Source organism: Drosophila willistoni, assembly GCF_018902025.1.
Source record: "Drosophila willistoni isolate 14030-0811.24 chromosome 2L unlocalized genomic scaffold, UCI_dwil_1.1 Seg168, whole genome shotgun sequence".
Taxonomy (NCBI): Eukaryota; Metazoa; Arthropoda; class Insecta; order Diptera; family Drosophilidae; genus Drosophila; species Drosophila willistoni.
In genome coordinates, this window is record NW_025814047.1 from 3,064,732 (window position 1) to 3,084,164 (window position 19,433).

The 19,433-nt window shown below is 36.2% G+C and overlaps 2 protein-coding genes across 2 annotated transcripts; one reads left to right on the top strand and one right to left on the bottom strand.

Annotated features, from left to right (window-relative positions):
- Window positions 1-316: 316 nt before the first annotated feature.
- On the bottom strand, window positions 317-17,506 carry LOC6640869. Its single transcript, XM_002063645.4, has 7 exons — window positions 17,266-17,506; window positions 15,739-16,116; window positions 2,736-2,821; window positions 2,405-2,654; window positions 1,518-2,342; window positions 1,309-1,449; window positions 317-978 (listed from the first exon to the last, which is right to left on the bottom strand). The coding sequence occupies exons 2-7, from the start codon at window positions 16,059-16,061 to the stop codon at window positions 813-815; spliced, it is 1,791 nt and encodes a 596-aa protein (XP_002063681.3). The 5' UTR covers window positions 16,062-16,116; window positions 17,266-17,506; the 3' UTR covers window positions 317-812.
- On the top strand, window positions 5,412-8,143 carry LOC6640870. The gene is made up of 2 exons (XM_002063646.3): window positions 5,412-6,320; window positions 6,801-8,143. Exons 1-2 carry the CDS (start codon window positions 5,412-5,414, stop codon window positions 8,001-8,003), a joined length of 2,112 nt encoding a protein of 703 aa, XP_002063682.1. The 3' UTR covers window positions 8,004-8,143.
- Window positions 17,507-19,433: the final 1,927 nt, after the last annotated feature.

Consider the following 19,433-nt stretch of genomic DNA (forward strand, 5'->3'; position numbering starts at 1 on the left):
TAATTTGTGGCTAAATAGGTATTCATTTGCCTTATTAAATTTTTTATTTTTTTTTTCATATAGCACATTGTTTTTTTTTAGTTTGTTGTTTGTTTTATTGTCCACCTCATGTTGCACAAGTTCAGCTTCAAAAAATACAATCAGTTATTATATTTAGTTATATTTTGTGGTAAACTTAACAGCAAAAGCCTAAAAACTAATTTATTAACTAATAGCAAAGTTTCTGCTAAAGACTAAAGGAAAAAAAATATATATTTATTTATATATCAAATGAATCGAAACAATAAAAATATATTAATATATATATATATGTATTTTTAGGTATTATATATAATAGTAAACATTTATACAAACATTTAAAGCTAGCTAAAAATTACTCGTAAGCACGCAAAATACTTGGAATTTATGTTGGCAAAATTGTTTTAAAAAATCAAATTCAAAACTTAAACTCAATCTCACATTCATACACTCAATACCATTCATACGCTTGCCATAACTCTAGTACCGATATATATATATGTATTATATATATATAGTGGTCTAGATTATATAGTTTTATTCTGCTTAGCGCAAATGAACCAGGTTTCATTTTTGTTTTTTGTATTTGTATTTTTGTTGTGTTTTGTAATCGTGTGTATATATAGTTACATATTGTATATAGGGTGTATTTTGATTAGGTATAGTGTAGAATTGGATAAGGTAGCTTTACAACGACGGATAGTTTGTTTCATTTTGTGGAGCGAAGCTTTTTCTTGTTTGCCTTTTGTTGTTTTTTTTGCTTGTTTTTTTTTTCTTCTTTAGTTTAGTTTAGTTTAGTAATACGTCTCATGGGATCCATCCAAACATTGGCTGGCCATGTGAAGAGTTAATGTCTGATAGGGCAAAGGTTTGCCCATACTCAGATTTGCAGTTACATAGACCAAGTAACTGGAACCAGGTATTAGATTTAATATAGTCTCCGTCTCAATGTTATCGGGGCTGTAATAATAGATAAACATTTTAGTATATATACATATACACAAGCCGCATCTATTTGTAAGAGAAATCCGCGCCTGGAAGTATGCAATAGTCACTCTAAAAATTGATCTTGCAATACTATTCGTATGCCTTTTAGCTTAAAAATTGTCTCCTAACAATGTTTGCGTTTTGTCTAACAATTTTTATAAAAAGAAAATCTCAATAGATGCTTATTTGTTTGAAAAATTCACTTTTCCAATTACTATTGCATACTTTAGTGCGCAAATGTTAACAATTATGCTTTCTAGATGAACTAGTGATATAAACTATTTCGTTTTCTGATTGATTTACCTCTTTTGTTTCTCCCGGCAACCGACCCATACGAAGTTTTTCTGTTGCATTACACGTTTCGGTGTAAAATCCATGCAATAATTGGTATAATCTACTACACTGCGATTTCTCTGTGGCAAATTGAAGACTATGATGCAATAGCTGAACAAAAAAAGAAAAAAGATATCTGCATCAGAAATGAGTTGGAATTTTAAAGGCTTCTCACCCACCTTAGGGCTCGCTCATCTGGTGAACCATTCCAGGCTATGGTTGCTCTATTGCAGCGCGTACGTACATTAAATACCGTAATGTTCAATGGTAATTCGGGTAAATCGCGAAACAGGGGTTCACTACTCAGGGCCACTAGGACTTTTTGAGCTCGCAACGTTTCATCCTCATTACTGGGTTCGAAACGCATTAGATATCGTTCACCAGCCTTTACGCCTGTTTGCCTAATGTAGGTGGGGCAATAGAATGCATCCGTTTTGGCTATTTCCTTTCGTTGCCTCAGCAATCGAACGCGTATTTCACTGCCAAAACAGGGCAAAAGCAAATGACGCATATACGCAGGTGTAGTCACTGTATCCGGGACTTTAAAACTATAGATCTGAGCGCCATGTTGACCATCAATCTTTAGCAGGGAAAGAGCCTGTTGCCGCAACGCTGTTGGATGTGTACGATTAAAGCTGACCTGAGTGCTACCCAGCAGCATGGTCAGATTCTGACGATTCTGATGGACGCCATACAGATCCAATCGATAGTTGCTCTTGGGCAAAAGGCGTCGCAGTGTCTGTTGTCGCCTCTTTCCCGTGCAAACAATGTGCAAATTGTGACGTGGATTGAGGCGCCGTTCATGTTTGGCCGGTGTCGACCAGATGAGACTCAGCAGATTGTTCTCTGTCGAGCAGCTGGTGGCTGCCATGGCAAAGGAACGCGGCGACTGCTCAACATAGGCATTGACAGCCTCACAAAAGTTATTATAATTTGGTGGTCCGGTGGCTCCAACAATACGTTGAATAACCAAACAATAATGCATGGCATGATAATCAAATTTACTGCAAATAAAACAAATACATTATTTACTATGTATTTAGAGATATTAGAAAGGATAATTTACCTGTGCTCCCATTTAACAATCATTTGACGTTTTCTCACACGATTCTGAGTCCGTATGCTGATGCGATGCGTCGAATTCAATAGGGGCCAATTCTGTTGTGGATGCTTGGCAATGGCTTCCACTTTGAGGGCACCGCTCTGGCGGGCCTGGACAAACAGATCATAGTGACCGCGTAGGGCACAGGGTAGTACCAGGCTGCCCACGGCTGTGTCAATGCCAGGTGCCACAGCGGCTGGTCGCAAAACATTGGCTGTAAAAAAAAAAAAAAACCAAAAGGGAACACAAAGTTGCAAATGCTGATGTAGATGGAGACGTTAATGTGGCACCTTACCTGTCTGATTGTAGTACATCTTACGCCCCACGGGCGCCGAAAAGAGAATCGTCAGTGGCGTTGAGATATTCAAGTTCAGTAAAAATCTGCAAAAAAATGAAACGAAACGAAAAACAGATACAGAATGAGTGAGGTGAAAAGGAGTAAGTGAACTGTTGACGCCCTTTGTCAAAAATCATGACACTAAATTATCACACGCAATTTGTTTCGTCGCTTGGGGACGACATCGTCAACAATTCAGATGGACGACAACGTTCAAGTCCAAGTTAAGTGAGTCAGCGGGTTTGGTTGCTTCTTTTTTTCCTTCTTTTTTTTTTTTTGTTAGCTCAGAAAATACCCACGACTTTTAGAAAAAGGTATGCCAAGCTTTCAAAAATTACAGATATTTATTTTTGAGCTGTTTAAACGAGAAAGTTTTTCACAATATTTTTACGCAATTTTAACTTTTGAGAATTATTATTAGAAATACGCCAAAAAGAACTAAAAAATTGTGATTCTATATTTTTCTAAACGTTATATCCGCATTGATAACTTATTTGATTCAACCATTCAAGAAATACTTTAGCTTTCGAATTATTTTTATTAAATAATTGACAAAACGAGAACCCCATGACTCAGCATTATCAGCTTATTTAGTTATAACTGGATGATTTGAAGATGGAACCTTTATAACTAATCGCCTAAACAAATATCTTAACATCGTCTGCTGTGTAGAAGACAGTGAAATTTCATTATAAAACTTTTCTTTAACGTCTATTAAAGTCTTAAAACAAAAATTCGTATTTTTTTTAAAGGTGTTTTAATACAGATTTGCATAACGCGGTGTTTTCTAGAAAGTTAGCCCCATGTACATATATACACCAAAACTTCTGGCCCCTTTGAATTAGAATTAAGTTGAATAAGTTTTTGTCAAAATTTTATCCTTAGAAGCATATGATACTCCGCAAGAATAGCTTAAAACTAGGAGCCGCGATTGGGATAGTCTCTTATGTTTAACTAACTTTAGTATTTATTTAGTATATAAGAATGTCTCATATGTAAGTATATACTATCAGATATACCTAATTCTGTATTTAAATTAAATTATCTTGCGCTAACTAAAAGAAAAGTTCATAAAAATTGCTTAACAATTATTACAGACTACAAAATACATATAAAAATAAGATTCTCTCAAAATTTTTGATAATATTAAAAGACCTAAAGAAAGCTGTCATATATGGAGAATTATAAACATTTATTTAATTGTAGAAACTAAGCGAAAGGAAAGGATCAATCAATCTGCATTGAAATCGATAATATATTTGATTGTAAGATGATCGTTATAATAATGATTATAATAGTTACTTATACCCTCAAAACTCGATAATATATTTGATTGTAAGATGATCGTTATAATAATGATTATAATAGTTACTTATACCCTCAAAACTCAAGCCAATCCATCATATTTTGAACTATACAAATAGTTCGTTTTCAATATTGCAATAGATCGTTTAGATTTTGTTTTAGGTTATTGTAAATTAATCATTTTCATTTCAATGCCTTTTAATTTTCCTATGTAAACACAGGGTATGCCAGTATTCCAAAGCTTTTTTGGATTGGCAACAGTTTGATTTCTTAATTTTGTTGCCTCCTGAAGGCTTGCCATTACTGCAACATTGTTGCAGTCAAAGATTGAGTCCAAGTGCTTGGGACTGGACTCGTTTAGTTTAGTTTGCTTCTTCATTTTCTTGTTTTTGTTGGTTGAAAGTTTTTGTTTTTGGGTTTTTTTTTTAAGTTGTTGTTTTGTAAATAAATGCGAAATTTACGAGCAATTTTTCTAATGACAAAATGCCAAGACAAATGTGTCCCTCGTTTCACCCACACATACGCACACACACACACACACACATACACAAAGAAGACTAGCCAGTTGAATGAGGCTGGGGAATTGCATTGGTAGCGCCATTGCAGCAAATGACTCATTGACTTGGCTTATGGCTGGCCATCTCAAGTTTTATGACCGGCTACTTCCGGCCAACGCCATTTTGCTGATGTCCTTTTCATCCTATTTGGTTTTTTTTCTCGTTCTCATTTCGCCCCCGCAACTTTTATATACACATGGGGATATATATTTTTGGCTGCTACGCCAAAAGGTTCCCAACTGTTTGATGGAGTGTTTTAATGCATTCCCATTGTTGCTGTTGGCGGCCGCCATTTTCCCTCGATTTCAGATTTCAGATCATGATGATGACGATGATGATGATGGCGTTGATGGCGATGATGGTGATGGGTAACGGCGTCGGGGCGCCGCAGCGACTGTGCAAATATTTGCTTTAATTTAAGCCTTGCATGTTGCAATTGCAATTCTTTGTTGCTGTTGTTGTTCCTGCTGTTGCCTGCATGATGACAGCAGTCAATTATATCATGGCAAACATCAATTTTGGCTAGTAACTGAAATGTATGGGTCATAGGCGATGGTTGAATGCACTTTGCCACCTCCCCCAAAATAAAAAGCAAAGAGATGCAACATTTCTCATATATGTTTTTCTGAAATCCTCCAGTTTACTCCATTCATTAATAAGCCCCACCAATTCATTGTAGGGTGCATACGGAACAAAGGAGAGTAGGCTTTTGGTTCAATTGGGATTCACCTGGCCAGTTGATTTGTCCGTGCTCATCACAACGCTAGCAAAAATGTGGTCAAAATTTCATATTCTCGTATTCTATGGCCAGTCAGTGGGCATTGTGGTCCTTGCCATTGTAAATCCATCGAATGATTCAGCTAATATGGTTATCTATATGCTGCCAGCCAAAGATATTGGTCCCGAGACCTGGCTGGCTGGAGTCGATTGTCTAGATAGCTTCGCTCAGATCTTCTTCTATCGCAATCCTCAGGAACGCTTTACACGTGCCTACAATCTAATGCTAACGAATGCCTTCAATATGTCCTCGCCAGCTGCAGAGATTCAGGCAGGATTCAGCAAACGCATCAACGAGGCAGTCACCGATACCAAGGAACCTTTGCGACAAGAGTTCTTTCAACTGCGTGTCGTCTCCGATCATATGATTTACGAGAGAGCCAAATATTTCGGTGAGCTACTCCTTTCGGATAACTATGTGATTGTGGTCGATAGTGTGGATCGCTTAAAGCTGATAATGCGGGACTATGTGAGTCGTATGCGTTCATGGAATCCTGGAGCACGTTTCCTGGTGCTATTTCACAATGCCCAGATGCGTGATAGACCCTGGCGTGTGGCTTCTCAGATCTTCAATGACCTCATGCATAAATTCTATGTGCATCGCGTGGCCTTAATTTATGCCAACTCATCGACCGATTACAATCTTCTGGTGAATGACTACTATAGCAATGTGGATTGCCGCATTCTAAATGTCCAGAGTGTGGGACAATGTCACAATGGTTCCCTCTATCCCAATCCAGGAGCAGTGCATGCCTCCATGTCGGACTATCTGTATGGGTTCAGTCCCAGAAATTGCACTTTCGAAGTGTGCGCCTCAATAATGGCTCCTTTTGTGGAATCGGATTGTGTGCTCGGCATTGAAATGAGGATATTGGGCTTTATGCGTAATCGTTTGAATTTTCAGGTAAGTTATGGCACCATTAGAAGTTAAAATTGCAGAAGAATTTTACTCAAACAGGACATTCCTTTTTTAACTTTTCTCAAAATATTGCACACTTTTGCATTTGCTTTTAGTAGGTTTTGCGTTAAGCATCGTTTTAGTGGGTTTTGCATTAAGCATCCCCCTAAGTATGCAATGATTTGACTCAGCTTAAATTATAAATGATTTTAAAAAGTGTCTCACAACTCCCAAATATTTTGAAACATTTCAAATGTTTATTGAAAATAATATTACAAATTAAATTTTTCAAATGTTTATTGAAAATGATATGACAAATTAAATTTTTCGAATGTTTGTTGAAAATGATATGAAAAATTAAATTTTTCCAAACAAATAACAAATGTCAAACGTGTAAAAATTCCCCTCAAAACTGATTTAAATTGCTAGTTAAATTTCCCTCATATTCCAAGTTATTTCCTTGTTATTTACTTGTTTTTTTTGCAGACAAATGTTAATTGCACTGATGATAATCGCGGTGACTTGGATGATAATGGTGAATGGAATGGCCTGTTGGGAAAATTAAATGAAAATGAATGCGATTTCATTATTGGAGGCTTCTATCCGGACAATGAAGTGGCCGAAAACTTTTGGGGCTCTGATTGTTATCTCCAAGATGCCTATACCTGGTATATAAAGAAAGCTGATGTTCGTCCTGCCTGGCAAGCAATGCTGGGCATATTCGAAAAAGATACCTGGATTTGTTTCATCATAGTCTTGTGGATAAGTTGGTGGTTTTGGTTTGTTTTAGTGAAACTGCTGCCCGAACCGATTTACTATCAACAATTGAGTTTGACTGCCATTAATGCCCTGGCAGTGTCCATTTCGGTGGCAGTTCAAGAGCGTCCGATATGTGTGGCTACCCGAATGTTTTTCTTAACCTTAACCATCTACAGTATAAACGTGGTGGCCACCTATACATCCAAAATGATAGCCACTTTTCAGGATCCTGGCCTTCTCCATCAACTAGATGAGTTGCATGAGGTGGTGGCTGCTGGGATACCATTTGGTGGACACGAGGAGTCACGAGATTGGTTTGAGAATGAGGATGATATGTGGATATTTAATGGCTACAACATTTCGGATGACTTTAGTCCCTCGCCAACGAACATGTTGGCCGTTGAGAAGGGCAAACGTTGCATTTTGAGTAATCGCATGTTCATTATGCAGAATCGTCATGCCGATGAGGTCTATGCCTTTCCCCACAATGTCTTCACCAGCTCCATACAGATGATAATGAAGGCTGGATTCCCATTTATCTACGAGATGAATATGATTATTCGATATATGCGAGATGTGGGCATATTTCAAAAAATTGATGCCGATTTCCAATATAATAATACATATTTAAATCGCATTTCAAAAATGAGGCCAGAATTTGCATCGAATGCAATTGTCCTGACCACAGAGCATTTGAAGGGACCCTTCTTCATACTTATAGTGGGTGTTATATTCGCCTCCTTGACATTTCTAGGTGAGCTAATGATCTTTAGAAATTGCTTTTGCAAGAGAAGGAGGGAACACTGGGACGAGAAGCCAGAACAGGAACAGCGCAAAAGGTATAGGAAGAGGAAAAATAAGTGGGAACGTCAGGTTCATGCGGCTCCAGCCATACGATTTACTCCTGTCAAACGTCGCAAAGTCCTTTAGAGAAGTAAAACTAGAGATGAGCTAGCAGAAGTCGAAAGTTAAACTCTTATTGAAGGTAAATGTGCAAAAGCTAATGACATTGAGAGAAAAGTCTGTTCCTCTTTTCAAGTCAGTTTAAATATTTCTTCTGAATTATTGTATTTTAGGTAATTTATATTTATTTCAGTTTTTAAAAAAACTTTGTATTAATCAAAATATAAGCATTGGTGAATAAAAAAAAAGTAAAGTGCGCCGAACAGTCATAGCAGACACTTTCTTGTCGGAAATCGAAGCAAGTTGGTTGCTTTATTAATAATGTACCATTTTTCACGATCCCTAACAATCGGAATTCGACCTGTACTCCGCCTTTTACAGTAACTTTCCGGATTTTTTAAAAAATTGGCGATTGCTGTTCGACTACGACCAATTTCACGGGAAATTCGGGCAACAGTCCAACCTGACTTGGAATATGCTAAAATAGTGACCTTTTCTTCCGCACAAAGCAGTGTAGATCGACCCATTTTGTTTTAACAATTCTATAACAATTCTAGAGCTAAAGCAATAATAAATACCAAAAAAAAAAACTCTATTCTATCTCTTTAACTTCATTTTGTGTAATGTGTCTTATAATTATGACACACTTACACAAAGTAGTCATTATTTCATTACCGAAAATTGTTTGTTTTGAGATATCTTTAAAATATTTAAAAAAATAAAACCCACACGATGTTTTCATTTTCGAAAGTTGTTTTGAATAGTACATTAATTTAATGATTTGTAAGAGTTTAATTATATTTTTGGTATAAACAAATAATATTAAGTAAATCTAATTAAAAGAATATGGTAAATCAATTGTTTGGCGTTATAATTTATTCAATTGTAACTAACAAATATACGATGTAGGGATAGGAAACGATTTCTCTTGCCTTTTTCTTATACATACATAAGTATATGTATATTGACAATTTTAACATCCTCTTTGAGGCATGGTAAAGAAATGATTTAGGATCATAAAAAAATTTAAACTTAAGAAATTTCTAACGATTTAAATATACTCTTTTTAAAATCCACAGGTGCCTCAATAAATTTCCTTAAATAAGTTTAGTTTTCGAAATATTTTTGCATTTTGAAAGGCGTTAATGGGCATGGCTATATCGACTAGTCTTTTTATTTTGATGAAGTATATACGAATGTATGTATGTAGATTGTGGGATATTCTCTGCGTTACAAATATCTGACTAATTTTTTTCCAAATTTATATAGCTTTGTTATTTGAAAAATCTATCACTAGTTTGAAAAGCCATTGGTATTTCATTGAGTATTTCGATTGGTTTTTTCAACATCTGAAAATTGGAACTGAGCTTTATTGTTATAAAATTCAAATTGAACAGCTCTTAAAGGGTTTTGAAAATCAAAAAGAGGATTCTTAACAATCAAACACCACTTTAAAAAAAAAAGGAATATATTAGTAAGGAGAAAGAAAACAGGACTAAATCACTTGATATTTGATTCGTTCGTGTCACGTTAGCATCTTTCTCTTTCTCACTTTTTACTTTTTGTTCGACTAGACAAACAAGGCAACTTAACTAAGCCAACTAACTCATTGCTTGCTGCGATAAAAATTGACTCAATTCACATAAATTTTGCAATTGAGAGAGGGGCAGACAACATCAACTCCAACCAACAGGCAATCGCAACCCCAATCCCTAAACACCCCCCCCCCCCCCCCACAACCAACACCCAATCCCCTACAGAAATATCAATGTTTTTGTTGTCGCTGTCGACGTTGGTCTTGGCTCTCTTCCTCAACGTCTGGCCATGTCTGCTGTTGGGTCTGGATTCGAGTCTGGTCGCTTCTGTTAGTTTTCACGCGAAATACTTAAAACAAAAAAAGAATCAGAGACAACAAAAAAAGTATTCTATTTTTGCATCTATCCAAAAGGAAGAAGATGAAGCGAAGGGTCGGTCGGTTGGTTGGTTGGTTGGTTGGTCGTTTGCTTGTCTGTTGACTCCTTCTTACCACCGCCACCTCACTTTGGTCTTGTTCCTTCTTTCGGTTTTCCCATTTTTGTGTTTTTTTTTTGTCTTCTCTCTTTTTTCTGGTATTTTTTGAATGAACACAAATATCAAAGTACGTATATTGTACCTACTTAAGTAGCATATTTACCGATTGTTAGCCAAATGAAATAAACTTGCACAAAATGTAGCCAAATAAAAGAAAAGCATGCACTTAAAAAACACACACACACACAGAATAGAAACCCAAAAACTAAATTTTTGCTAATCCAATCAGATTTCTAAGTGGGTGTGTGTGTGTGTGTGTGTGTGTGTGTGGGAGTGGATGAAATTCGATTGAAAAGTTTTGTTCCAAGAGATTAGATAGCAAATGGTAAAAGGTCCGGTAAAAATATGTGACAAACGTTTGGAAAAACTTTTATTCAACTTTCCATAAACAATGTGAAGAAAATTAGTTAAACGAATCAAAGTCGGCCAAAGTGGGTTTTTCAGAGGTTTATTTATTCAATTTTACTGACCGATTTGTCATAGATGTTTACACTATTTTAGATAAATATGAGTCAATTAGTCATTTTGTCCATCTCTCATTTCATATGGTTTCCAATGATTGTTGATCTTCCTACCTAGGCGTAAGAGTGGGGTAGGTAGGTGTATCTCATCATGTTTTGACCAATTGTTTTCCTTATGAATGATTCAGTTTCAAATAATGCCCAATGTGTCTATTACTCACACGCAAAATGGGCACACACACACACACACACACAACACACACTCACTGACAGTCAGTAAGCACTTAGTGTTTGCTTTTTGCAGATACATTTGTATATATATTTCATTTGGTGAAATTTTAGACTATTGAACTATGGCGCTTCTGTCTTCTATCTTCTATATAGTATATATATATATATGTAAGTATATGTGTATTTGTATCTTACAAGTGACGGACCTAAGACAGCTCAACGACGCCCGTGTGTCTGTCTGTTCCCTATGGTTCGTTTGGTTCTTCTTGTGTGTGGTTGATTACAATTTTTTCTGTTTGCCTGTCTCGACTGAGTATTTTTGTATATTGCTTCTCTTTCTTTTGTGTGTGTTTTTTAATTTTGCTGGTTTATTTTCTTATTTTTTTCACAAAATGCTAAAAATACTATATATAAGATCTATAAGATCTTTTGTGGCGACGCAAAAAGTCGTTTTGGGGATGATGCGAATAATGTTGGTGATAATGATGATGATGTTGCTCCTCAAGGCAAGGTCTAAAAAATGATGCAGCCTGCGTTTTATGGCAAATTGTTATTGTTGTTGCTGCTGCTGCTGCCTCCTCCACTGATTGTTGTTGTTGTGGCTCCTTTGATACGCTTACAAATAAATAGTTTCACGCCATAAAAACAGTGTCAGAGGCTCACTATGGCTCTGGCCCAGTAGAGAGCCAGCAGGAGCAGGGAATGGACCGAGGACTGGGAGATGGGGAGGGGAGTGGGTCGGTCGGGCCAGTGCAATAAAAGTTGTTTACATCGCTTTTAAGCCTGTGGCGCACATAAAAATGCAACACCAATAACAAAAACATCAACAACAACAATAATAACAACAATAACAACAACAAGAACATATTAACAACATTTCGCATTCGACACCCTGTATTCATCTACATATTGTAAGGTATAGTATTAGCCTAATCACTGAAATATTTCCTATTTAAATACCTTTTACTCGAATATTCCTTTCTATTTTCTGTTTCCCTCAATAATGATAATAATATTGCTATAATAAACTGACATTGATGGCATTTTTTTATGCTGTCTAGCGCCAATTTTCATTTTAGGCTTTAATACCAATGAAAATTTGGGGCTAATTAGTTTTTGTTTATTTTTTATTTTTTTTCTAAATAGGGCAAGAAGGTGATACAAAATTGAAAATTGAAAACTTTTCTATATGATATTTTTTCGTGAAATTGGTTTTGTGATTGCCTGTGCCATTTTTTGCGGGTTTTCATTCAATCATAGGATTTTTTATGTGATCTATATATTTCGAATGTTTTTCTACTTAAGGTTTTAACTTTAATCAGAAGGAAATGGTTGGCATTCGTATATTAGTTCCTAAAGTGCAGTTGCACAATAATAACTACTAAATAATAATCTATAAGTTTTAATTTTCTTCAGTTTTTTAATGCCTTTAATTTAATTGACATGAATATGCTTTTAATAATAATTATTCTGATACTGAAATCAGGACAATTAAAATACATTCTATTCTTTAATTAAGAATTTCATTGCCATTTATGTAGGGTAAAATTAATATTTTCTGATTTATTAGCAACACTATCATAATAAAATTGTTTACATAATTTCACATCCTTTTTTTAAATTCTAACACAAAGCTCTTAAATTACAACTGAATATTTTGCTTCGTCAATGATGAACAACTTTTAAAGATTTAAGTTAAAAAACCTTGGGAACTATGAAAAATTATCCATTTTTCTTAGATTAAATACAATATTCATATGTACAAAAGTATGTTTCAAGGAAATATGTTAAACAATTTGTTATAATTGAAGTCTACGTATTATATATATATTATGGAGGTATAAATCTTAAGTACTACCCGAAAATAATGTTTGCTTATTGGGCCTTTGGAATTGCATCAATCTACTTGTGGCATAAGTGCAAAACTACTGAAAATATTTAGTAATCCGTGCCAGATTGTATAAAAGGTGCAATCCAATCTCAAAGGAGGAACTCTTTCATAGTAATTAACTTTTTATAAGGGGTACCGAATTATTCTTGGGCGAGGAAGTTTTCCTTATTAACCCTAATTCTATTAAGTATCCTTTTAGTCTAAAACATTATTTTCGGGTGGTACTTAAGATTTTAGTTTTAGTTATTTTTTTATGCCATTTCTTAACTCACATTGTATCCCAAATCTAGAATGCATAACTAGAATTAGATATATTAATCGATTAGGAAATATCCCTACCTAATTAAGGAACAATATCACACTACATGAATTCCTATTTTACTAAAATTGGAATTTAGTGTACCTAAATCTTTAGTTTATCAAAAATAGATACAAAAGACTTAGAAGTTTATGCAATAACATTCAAATTACAAATAGAAACTAAAGTAATCATAATTTTAGTTTTAGAAATAAAAATCATATATTTTTGGGTAGATTAAACAAATATACGAGCAAAATAGCTTGAAATAGTCAAAAATAAAGAAATAATAGTTCTTAAATTCAATTTGCCACAACAATGTTATTGTTAACAAGTTTAGATGATAAATTTAAAGAACTTCGAATTTTTTTAAAGTCTTCCTAAAGTTGATGTTGTTTCTTCATTTCAAAAGGGTATACAATTGGTCTAGACATCATCAAAGTCTTTTATATTATGAGGTTGAAGAGTTTTTTGTTTTTTTTTTTATTTTGGAGTGTTTGTTTTGTTTGTTTTTTTGATTTTGATTCTGTTGATTCCGGGCCGCTGCCCATACTAGAGAGTACAACGGCAATTGCAACAGCAACAACTGCTACAGGTGGTCGTTGAAGCGGCAAGTGGCCCAGTCCCAAATCGAGTTGCATTTCCATTTTACACACACACACAGACACAAACTTGAATCGGGGGAGGGAACGGGAGCGCATATTGCGCCGTCGAATTAAGTCGTAAAATTAATATTTATGATTTGTTTGCGCAAAAATATTAACGGCTATGCGTTGATTGGCAGCCAGGATACACGGGGACAACAGGCTGCTCATGGGGAAGAGAGAGAGAGAGAGAGAGACGGTTAACTTGGATGGATGCTGTGTATGATTCTAGCAAAACTCTTAATGACTGCACGCGCCATAAAGTGGTCGCTCCTTTTCACACGCTCTTAGTTTGAGATCCAGCAACTTGAGACGAACATCACGTACTCTGGATCTAAACCAACAGAGACTTGGTCACTCGAGATGCAATTCAAAATTGGAATTGGAGCAGTTGGGCTCGCGCGACATTAAAACCCATATACACACACACACACACACACACACACACACACACACACACACACACACACACACACAGCATCACCGAAAAAAAGCAGTTGACGACAAGTGACAAACCAAAGACATTAATTTGAATGTTTGCCCGGACATTCTATGCCAAATGATCAAATGTTATATGAGCATTCACTCTGTGGCAAACAAATAAAAGCAAAAAGAACAAAAACAAAACCGAAAAACCAAAATCCAAGAATTAAACAAAAAAAAAAATAAAAGAATAACGAGAAAGACTGTTTGCACGTTCACTGTAGATGATGGAAAAAAGAAATCCCTGCCAGAATGCCTAAGCGAAAACGTGACAGGCCTCTCTTGACCCACCAGCCCAAAAAATAAGCCAAAAAGAAATAAAAACTACACCCTACACCAAAGCGTGGCAAAATGAACAAAAAGTTACTCATACGCCACGTGCAACACCAAGAAGGCACTGTGGTTGCATGGCTAAAGAAAAAAAATGTCTAAAAAAAAGGAAAATGGTAATTACTTGCGTAGACATTGATGAAAAAGTTTTGAGAAATAATAGCAAATTGTTGTTAAGTTGTATTTAATATATGTATGTGTATAGGAGTAGAAAATATTCTTATTCATTTGAATTTTTATTAATAATTATTGGATTTCGAGACTAGAGGTCTTCCCAACATTTGTAGCCCTTTCAATTCTAAGAAACTTTGCTAAAGAAAGTTTGAAAAAAATGAAAATTTTAGAAGTTAGAAGCAAATGGAAAAAAGACCCTTTTCGAAAAAATGGCAACTTTGATGAAAAACTTCCGGAAAAATTTTTTTATGAAATCATCGTGATAACTTAAAAAACTAATGATGCAGTTAGATTCGCAGGACCCGAAATAGGGATGAAACCATCGAATTTTCCCATGTCTTTTTTTTCGACTATCACAGTGTAATTAAACAGGTCGGAATTAAAGTTATTCGTATTTATGTACTTTTTTGAGGGATAAGTACTTCTTGCGATTCTAACGTTAAAAAAAAGAGCCAAATTACTTCTGTAAAAATCCTCAAAAGGTTGCTTAAAAATGGGTTCTAAAAAAGTAGATTTTAAGCATTGAAGCTTACTTTCTTAATTTAAAAACCCTAAAAATTTCCTAAAGCGTTTCCAGCTCTTTCTATATATTTTCCACCCTCTTTAATCCTATGGCACTTGACAGGACTTTTTTAAAACTTACAACCTTTTTAGCGGTTATGCGATTGAGCAATTTATTCCATTTAACCCAGATGATATGAATAATATCCTAGATTTATGTATGGGCAAACAGTTTCTTATGGTTTTTTCAGCCTAAGACAACAGTTTTTGGTGTTTTGTTTGGGCTTTTTTGGGGCACTGTTCGTTTCTTTTGGTTTTTTTGGGGGGTAGCAGCTGTTGGCAGGAACAAAAACTTACTCACTAGACAAACAACAAGAAAACACTTAAACATACAAACACACACACACGCAAATACTTAAACACACACACATACAGATTCCCATTTATGGGAACTGTAAAAATCTGGCGTTGGTTTTTGTTTGGCCAGCCACACGTTGTGGTTATAAATTATTTTTTTTCGTCTTCTCTCTCTGTCTCTCTCTCTTTCTCTGTTTTTTCTTTTGAAGCATCGTCCTTTTTCTTTCGGTAGGATATTTGTTTGGCCATAATTTGATTTGTGTGACAGGCGGCGTCGCCAGCGCACTTAGACGTATTAGTAGGAAGACAATTCCGAACTTACCGTTTCTTTTGCCTCTCCTCGAAGGCTATTCGCACCGGTACATCCACATAGAGATCCTCGACATCATCAATATCCTTGAGCATTTTATGATAGCGCTGCAGCTGCGGACAACGACGAGCTGACGAGCTGCTGGCAATGTTTGAGTTTGCATTTGTGGACGGAGGCGATGACGCTGATGATTCGGATGACTCAAAGAGTATTCGATTACTGGCTAAAGGTGTACGATAGGCAATCTCTGCCTGTAGTGGTAAAAGCTGCAATAGCAACAGCAATGGTGGCAGGATCAAATGTCCTGGCACGACGGCCAGGCAATGCCGTCGCATATTTGTCTTTTTTTTCCTTCTTTATCTATTAAAAGCTCTAATTTTTTCACTTGATCTAAAGGAAGGAAGTGTGTTTGGGGTAAGTAATAGAGTAAGAGAAAGGACACTTTGTTTCTATAGTTGATCCTCCTTGTTTTGCCTGTGATTACAGTAAAATATCGATATATAGTGGAGCTTGTTTCAATTGACCAAAACATTTGAGCCAAATGAGGTTTGCCTCCTTGAAATTCTTTGGTAGACCAAAATTTCTATTTCTATTTCGAATAAAACTTCACCCAACTATTCTTTCAATCTATATTTATAGTTGCCATATATTTTTAGCTGCAGCCATCATTAAGGCTTAAATTATTTTAGCCTAATCCTGCTAAGCCTTAGTCCTTCACTCTGCTTGTCACTCACACACACACACACAGATAGAGGGGACAAAGGGAGACAGCAAAGGCTGGAAATTCTTCTCCCTGTGATGTTGTTACTGTGCACAATTAAGGCCTGTCAAACCTTTGACACACGTCGCCGCCCCCCACTACTCCTCCTTATCTTCCTACCCTGCTGCCCCTTGCTCATCCATGGTCTTCTACTGCGACAACTTCTTACGAAAAAGTAAAGACGACAAGCAAAAATGAAAAAAAAAAATTAAACATAAAAAGAAAAGAGAAATTCTTCGTTTTTTTCGGCATTTCTTGTGTTTAGGGGGGCGGGTGGCCAATTAATTTTTGGGGCGCATTTTTGGTTTGTTGAGGGGAGTGAGGAAAGGGCGCTGCAGTAAATCGATTCTTGGAACTGTTAGATTTGCTAATTGCGGCCACACGACCATGAAAGCCACCACGCAGCCAAATAACATCAATTAAAGTTCTGCGAATTTGCGTGTGCCGCAACAATTGGTTAGGGCCACACAGACAAAAAGCGGGGTGCAGGACAGGACAGGGACAGGACAGGATGGGCGGTTAAATAGGGGGGGTTTCAATTTGTCTGTGTGTATGTGTGTGGTTCGGGGGGCCACCTGTGGCTGGGTGTGTGTGTGTGTGTGTGGCTCTAGCAATTAGCCCACCTCTCCTCACTCACTCACTTTCACAAAACACACAAAGGTTGAGGGAGAGGGAGAGAAAGCACTTTTGCACTCGAAAAATTTGTTTCACTTTTTTTCCTTTATATTTTTTTTTGGCTTTTTTGCATGCGTAATTTAATTTTGTTGCTTTTGTTTTACCGTTACTAGCGTTATCTAGCGGTGCTTTTAGTGCTGCTACTTCACACACACACACACGACTGTGAGTGATTTTGTTTTCCGGGTCCTTGTCACCATACAGACACGCACCAACACACCAACACAAACACAGACACTGAGAAACGGTAGCAAAAGAACACGCAACGGTTCACAACAACACGGCGGAAATGAAGAGAATTCGTTTTCGTTGTCGTTGGTCGTCTGCCTGGTTTGACGTGCAAACACAAAATGCCCGAGAGTCGTGCGCAAAGAAAACCAAAAACCGAGCAAAGAGCACAGAAATCGTAATACCGATGCCAGCAGCAACGTCAGCGTCGGCGTCAGCAGCAGTAGGAGCAGCAGAAGCAGCAGCAGCGGAATGGGCGACGACGTCAACGTCAATGCTAGCGGCAAATGGCAAAGTCAACGCAAGCAGAGCGCCAAAAAAAAAAGAAAAAAAACCGAAGAAGGCCCAAACACGAAGACAATACGAAGTCGCTTCCCCCACACACACACTGAGACTGAGACTCACATATACACTAATACGTATAACTTTTTTGTTTCTTGCCTTAATTAATGCGCTGGCTCTGGGGCCCTGCCCCTGTCCATTGATGAGGGCCAGCCCCTATGCTCCCCTCACCTCCCCATCCACCCCCCGAAAATCCCCCTGCAGTAGATTTGTGCGGATTTCTGCTTTTGTTTTGGTTTTTTTTCTTTTCTTGTATTTTTTGTCGCGCCAACATTTGTCGATTTTTGAATTTCGTTTTCATTGAAAACAACAACAACAATAACAACAACAACAAATGCGTTTTGATTTTTTTATGTGCGGCACGTGACTTTCAATGCAAACATTGAGCGCCACTCGGCCGAATCCCGGCAAGTGAAGTTGCTGCTGCTTCTGTTGCTGCTTTTGCTGCTGCCACCAGCCACTGGTCTTTGCCACTGTGGTGCACCCACATTGTAATCCAAGATGCTCTAAACACGGAAGATAAACATTAGATACGAGCAACCACAGGCGCTGAGGCATGGCCTAGTCCACGCTTAAACTTGGAAATTACTAGCACCCCCCAGGACTCCCTTTCCTTCTTTCCACAGAGGCGAGAATATATATCAGTTTATGCCGGGGATGGTCATAAGGGAGAAATATCGTGATAAGAAAGATAATGTGTGGCATTAGTAATAATATTAGTTTTTATTAGTTGTCTAATTTAAGAAGTGAGGGGAACTAGTATTTTCTTTCTCATCAGAATTCTCTGCATTTTATTTTATTTCTTTTGTAAAAAAAGGATATTTTTAAGAGTTGCTAACATTTTAAATTTTTTTAAAAATGTTGATAAAATATTTCTATTTTAATTTTAGACTTTGTAAATAGTTTTAAAATTTATGTAGTGATTGACGGGGATCAAAGTAGATAAGATAAAGAACTTAAAACGAAAAATAAAAGACTGTAATATTATTTTGACTACTAGGGCACAGACTGGCACAGCATATACCAACAACAATTTAAAGGGTATGTCTATGGCCTACTTCCTTTCTAGAAACAAGATAATTCGGCTAATTTCTTAGCTTTCGATACCGATGTATGTGATGGGTTTTTTTTGCTATGTCCTTGATTCTTTTATTAAAAAATGTTATTTAAGGATCCCTCCAGAATCTAAATGTATTAAAAGTCAATAAACAAATCTAAATGATTCGCTTCGTGAATTGAGCCAAAATATAGCTTTTATATTATATGACGAGGGGAAGTTCAGGTGTGAGAGTACGGATTTTGATTAATTTTTAAAATGTTATAGAACACTCCGTCATATGAGGCTGTGTGAATTATACCTACTTATTTATAATTTCCTAATAAAAGTTTGGTAAGTTTTAAATAAAATCTCGAAAGTACTTCAAGCAGCCTACTCGATAGAGGTCCTGCCTGAAATCAGTGAAATCCTGGATCAACCCTTTTAATCTTTATATCATCTAATTTAGCATCGCCACATAAGTTTAATGTTTTTATTATTTACAAGTATTTTTATTATTTATAAACTTATTCACTACTATTTATAACTATTTATAAACTTATTCATAATGTTTTAAGAAATTCCGATCGTTTGTCATATGAATTGTATATATCTAGTAATCTTATACTAGAATGTTGATTTTCATTATTCCCGAATATTACAGTT